The sequence below is a fragment of the Grammomys surdaster genome, unplaced genomic scaffold (genome assembly GCF_004785775.1).
Source record: "Grammomys surdaster isolate TR1022 unplaced genomic scaffold, NIH_TR_1.0 126121, whole genome shotgun sequence".
NCBI lineage: Eukaryota > Metazoa > Chordata > Mammalia > Rodentia > Muridae > Grammomys > Grammomys surdaster.
In genome coordinates this window covers 3387031-3393030 of record NW_021620929.1, presented here as the reverse complement: position 1 = coordinate 3393030, position 6000 = coordinate 3387031, and the positions used below count along the sequence as shown (strand labels likewise).

Sequence of the window (6000 nt, the reverse complement as noted above, 5' to 3'; positions counted from 1 at the left end):
TCTCTCTCTCTCTCTCTCTCTCTCTCTCTCTCTCTCTCTCTCTCTCTCTCTCTCTCTCTCTCTCTCTCTCTCACACACACACACACACACACACACACACACACACCACACTCACATATTCATGTTCATCCTTGGGGTCACCTGCTGCCTCCTTCCCAAGCTGTATCCACCAGTCAGGTGCCTGACCTCATCTGTCTGCCCAGGAGGACATCCCCAGTGTCCCACACATCCAGGAGTAGAGCAGTACAGAGAGCAGAGCCAGGTCCCCACCCCGCCCCTCCGCGGTTCCCCGCAGCGGCCTCCGCCACCATCCTCACTCCCCCCCCCGCCACCCCCCCACCCGGTTCTCATCCCCGCTCCACTCCGCGCTGGTCCCCAGCGCTGTTCATTCATGATTGGTACTCGGCCCCCTGAGATCCAGCCCGAGCGCGGGGCGGAGCGGCCGGGTGGCAGCAGGGGCGGGCAGGCGGAGCGCAGCTCCCGCACCGCACGCGGCGCGGGCTCGGCAGCCACGGCCGGGCGGACACGCCGGCCCCGTGTCCAGCATCAGACAGGCTTTGGGGTTCGGGGCTTGGCGCTCGGAGAGCCAGTGGCCCGGCTGGGTGCCCGCACAGGGGGGCGCCTGTGAAGGCTCCCGCGAGCCCCTGGCCCCGGGAGTCAGTGCATGTGCCTGGCTGGAGAAGGCAGCAGCCACAAGCTCCAGGCGCCCCGGCCCCACGCTTACTGAATACCAAGCTGCAGGCGAGCTGCCCGGGGCTTTTTTGCTTTTCCTGCTTTCCCTCTCCTCCAATTCGAAGTGGGCAATCCACGCCGATTTCTTTTCAGGGGAGGGAAGAGACAGGGCCTGGGGTCCCAAGTCTCACACAAGTCTTCGCTGTCATGGGGGCCGTCATGGGCACCTTCTCGTCCCTGCAGACTAAACAAAGGCGACCCTCTAAAGGTAAGCATTCTATCCTCCATTTGCTCCCCTGGATAGGTTTGGGGGCACTGGGTGTTGTGTTGGGATGAAACGTCTGTCTCCCTTAGTTCCAAATACACTGTCCATGAGGGTTTTGGACAGCCTCATGTGTCCAAGGAATTACAAACCTCGTGGGAGGGTTGTTGTGAACACCCAGGGGCAGCAGCCAGAGTGGGCACTGTCCCCCAGCAGGGGTATGTGTACCCTTCTCTTCTAGGGAATATACGGGAGCAAAGGGAGGCAGATTCACAGGTGGAGAAAACTGCGTTCTCTGGGGTGGGCGGAAATGTTGGGAGGCTCTTCCCGCTCCCATGAAGGCTGACGTTGGTGCAACCTCGAGCATCCAGCAAGGGTGCTTACACTCGTGCATGTCTCCTTGGGAATGGCCATGCTTTGCCAGGTGCTGACCTGGGAGTCTAACCATGAGAGAGACAGTGATTTATCTGTCCATCCTTAAAACCTCTGCAAGCCAAAAGGAATCAGGCACAGGTCCTGGGACACAAGCAGTCTGTAGGAAAGAACAAATAGCATGGCTCTGCTGCAGCGTTGGTCTGAGGACTTCAGAGAAATGAGAGAACTGTAAAAAGGTGGCTGGGGTGCCAAGCTCACATAGCCTGGGATGTCCCTGTCAGGAGCCTTCTACACAGCTGCCTTTCTCCAGCTGTGGCATGCCCAACCACGGTAGGACAGTCATTAGATGTCCATGTGGAGTCGGGTGACCTTGTTGGGCCAAAAGTGTACAATGCAGGTGTCCTTTTCAACAGGCAAAAAGTTGCTTATAGGAACAAGAAGGCTGGAAACAGGGAAAAGATAACGACAGGCTTGGTTTGCTTAATGCTCAAAAGCCATTGCAGGCAGCAGAAGGGTTCTGAATAGTTTCACACTTAAATATCCAAGTTCTGATATTTAGCATATTCTGACTACAGGTGGGGGCACAACACACACCTTCTGCTGACTGGTGACCAGAGCTGTGTGAGGATGATATGGGGATCTGCTTCATCTCGTCTTGGTTGGGATCATACACAGAGATACCCAGGAAGAAAGGGTCAGGCTTCTGGTCCAGTCCTCAGAGGCAGACTGGCTGAGTACTATAGGATGCTATCTTCAGGTGCAGATCCTGGTGATGAGACCAGGCTTACATGACAAACCTGAAGCAGAAGGGGCTTCTGCTTATCTGTTAAGTTCTTTGCCCTGCAAGGAAAGCACTGGTACCTTTCAGTAGACCAGAGAAAGGCAAGTCTGCAAACCTGAAGCTGGGTCTTGATACTCTGAGCTCTGCCTCTTCAGAATTCCGAGGTTCTGCTTAATTGGGACAGTATTCAACACCAAGTCCAAGTCGGCTCCCCAGTCATCTTTTGTAACATGAGATCCCACAGGCCTTAGAGGGGACTGCAGGGCACAGTTAACTTGGGTTGCTTTAAAATCACCTACAATGTCTGTATCTCCTTGAGAGGCAGCAAGGCATCACAGAGAGGTCTGTGGTTCTATAATCCAGCAGAGTGCAGGTGGGAACCTTACCCCTTTCACTTCAGTCTTGGACACTGGGCAAATATCACTCTCACTATCAGTCTCAATTTCCATCTACATCGAATGGATGGGGATGCTGCCCTTTATGAAAGCCGGCAAATATGAAAGGAGGGCTACCTCATCTCATTCATTGTGCTTTCTGAAGCCACTTCAAGAGGTTGTATGAGCAAATGGAGGGATGACTGATGGCCATGGCCATGGAGATGCACAGAGCTGTAGGGCTCAGGGGTCACCATCTGCGATTCCAGTCTCTCACTCTCAAATCCAGATCACCTGGGGACACTTCCTGCGGGATTCCTGAGGCCACAGAACCATTTTCTCTCTCCTAGAAACTTAAGAAATAGGAGAGTGTATGGCCACCAACTGTGTGTGCCACCACGGAGTGTCTGGCACAGTGTTTTATCCAAACATTTTCATTTGATCTTTATAAGAGTGTTCAGGGTCACTGGCTGGGTTCCCAAGCTAACTCTTATTCAGAGCAGTAGACTTTAGCCTGAGCTGTCCACTGGTGCTGCTATATTTTTTTTCCTAAGCATTTGCCCCCAGAAAGAGTCCAGCCTCAGTGTCTTGCCCATCAGAATGCTAATCAGTAAAAGACTCTCCTAAGAGGACAAGCTTAGGGCTATGGACAGGGCTCCGCTGGGAGGCTCACACTCAGGAATCCTATCCTGTGGTCACTTTCTGATTAGCATTTTAATCACTGTAGTGGGGAGGCTTCTCACTGGACATTTTTCAGGTTCCGTTTGGTCCTCAGATTCTAAAGGCTTTACCGTTGCTGCTGTCACAGGAACTACTGTTCTCAGCTCTGAGATGTCAGATTCAGACCTAATTAGAAGCAGTCAGGAGACGGTGGTGGGGATTTTCAACAGAAGACTCTGTCTCCCTGCTGGGTTCAAATCTAGGCTCTACCACACTAGCTGTATGACTAAGCCTTATTTTCTTTCACTGTGAATCAGGGACAGTAGTAGTTACCATCTTAAAATAGCTGTTGTGTTGTGTATGTTTCAGGGATGATGGAAGGCAGGCACTTTGCACAGACCCTGTATATGATCAGTGGTCAGCAACTTTTAGGTCCTGTTCAGTGAATGGCTACAGAGCTTAGGCCATCTGAATGCCAAGAACTGGGCTATCCTGCAAGTAGGCAATACTGTTGAGAGTTTTACAGTTTATTCCTGGATTGCCATCCAAGCCCTGTACAGGCAAGCAGCACCAAAAGCCAGGCACTGGGATGCTGAGCCTTTGCCTCGGCCCACTGACCCTCTGCACTGTGGCAGATCCTGGAAACACCACAGCTGACTCAGCTACAGCTCCAAGCGCTTAGAAACGCAACTTGGAAATACATGCACATCTTTAAAACAGGGCAGCAATCCCATGTGATTAGTGCTGGGAAAAGAATGCACCTAGCTCAACCTCGAGCTCAGGAAGCACTCCCTGAAGGCAGCAGAAACCTAAAGTAATTTAAGAGCTTTGCCACAGAAGCAAAGCACAGAGTTCACTTTCAGTCCTCTGTTTGGAATCTTGGTGTGTCTTTAATTGAAAATAGGATAAACCTTGCCTGGGGGTTTCAGGCATTGTCCCCAAACCTAGGAAGAGTTTCTTTTGCAAGCAGTTTCATGTGTGCTTTTTCTTCCAAAGACTCTGCTCTCAGGTTTGAATGTGGGAGTAAGGATGGCTTATGGCTAAGCAGGGGAGGAGCATGCAGGTGCAGTTTCAACCTCCATGGGAATCAGGAGACTTCAGGAAAACACTAGCCCAGCTCCATCTAACAGAGACTTTGCCTGTAAGCCAATAGCCCCTGTGTTGCTTAGGTAACTGAATTCCAATTCTTCCATGATCAAGTGCAGCATTTGGAACTTTGAGCGGCTGAGTTTTAGACCTCCCCGGTGCCCACTGAGTCACTGAGAAAGAACCCATGGCTGTTGGAGGATTTTTATTAGGTCACATAGCAAGACAGAGTCAAATATGAGGCTGGTCTTGTGGGTCCTAAGTAGGAGAGCCTTTTGGAGAATTGTAGAGACATAACAGAATGCCCGATGAGTCTGGCCTTGAAGCTGATGGACAGGGTGGTATATTAATCCTAGAGAGCCTTCAGAGACAGCGATGGGCAGGCAGTAATGGAGAAGCAGTGGTCCCAAATCATACCAGCATGGGCTGAGAGACCACTGGCAAATCACTCTGCCTCAGAAATACCCTTTTCTTCTGCTGTGAAAGGGGAGTATCAAGCAGTAGACGTGTGTGTGCTGTGGGCTTTTCCCACCTCAGCATCTCCGTCCATCATTTAAGCTCTGTGTGTCTCTCCCCCCACGTCACCATCTCATCAACTAATTCAAATTCTACCCACATCCCAAGAGCTCACTCAGCTGTTTCTGTATTCAAGAAGCCTTCTCCAAGCCCCAGAGAGAAGTGACTTCTCCCATCGGAATTCATAACAATTTTAAGGCGTATGCTCTCCTGACTCACAACTCATGCTTGGAATCAGACAGTCAATGGAAGTGTTAACCTTCTCCCCATCATTATAGTATGGGATTCTTGGGGCCAACAATGTGTCTGAGTCATTCTTCACAATCCCTGGCTTGGTTCTTTGCACATAGGAAGTACTCAGTGACTACTTTTCAACTATATGAAAACTATAAGCAATGAGATGGTTGGTCTCTCTTCGTTATTCCTAAGAATTGCAGCCCCACAGGAAAAATCAGCTCACTTCTGATTATCAGTTACCAGCCCCTCTGCCTGAATGAATTCTCTCATTTCATTTGTTGGCTTTGAATTGGCTTGGTCTGTGAAGTGTACTGAGTCTGTTTACCATTTAGAAGGAAGCACTGAGAACAGTATTTCCACTCCTCAGCTCCTGATCTTCACCGGATCGGGTAAAGGGATGTGCTGCCTAAAATCAGAGGTGCTTGCAGTCTGGTTCCAGGAACAGGACCGAGAGGCCCCTTGTCTACCTCGAAGGGCTTTGCTCAGTAACTATGTGAGCAGGAGAGTAAGTGCATTCCTTAGCAGACAAGCGAGTGACGAATGATTGCACAAATAAGAGAATCAATAAACAAGAAAAATGAATGAAGGAGCAAGTGAATAATCAAATGAATGGCAGAAGATGATTGAATAAGTGAGTAGATGATTAAATGACTGTATCCATGAGTAAATGAATGCATGAATGAATGCATGCATGAATACATGAATGAATGAATGAATGAATGAATGATGAAATCTTGGAAAAACTGTAACAAAAAACTATTTTTTATGAAAACTAATAGCAATGATTGTGCTTCCTCATTCCTGTACCTATGCATTTGTCTCAGTTCACGGCTGCTGCTAGCAACACAAGACCACAGATGAGTAAGTTAAAGAAAAAAACCCCACAGATTTTGGTCTACAACTCTGGAGTAATGAAGCTCTAGTGGTCACAGGTGAAAGTAGCCCATGTGGGCACTGGTAGCCTTCTTGCTGGCAGAGTCCTGAGGCACACAGGGCATCCCAGGGTGAGAGGCACCCTAGAGGTTTCCTCTCTTTTT

The 6000-nt window shown here is 49.9% G+C and overlaps 1 protein-coding gene across 4 annotated transcripts in view; it reads left to right on the top strand.

The window, feature by feature from the left end:
• Kcnip1 (potassium voltage-gated channel interacting protein 1) overlaps positions 1 to 6000 on the top strand; it is a 360908-nt gene that overhangs the window by 149155 nt on the left and 205753 nt on the right. For 2 of the 4 annotated variants that reach the window (XM_028756453.1, XM_028756451.1), the window contains exon 1: positions 880 to 940. The exons of the other annotated variants lie outside the window; for them this stretch is intronic. In XM_028756453.1, coding sequence (XP_028612286.1) covers positions 880 to 940 — 61 coding nt within the window. Of the gene's footprint in view, positions 1 to 879; positions 941 to 6000 lie in introns of those variants that run through there. 4 annotated transcript variants of the gene reach the window in all.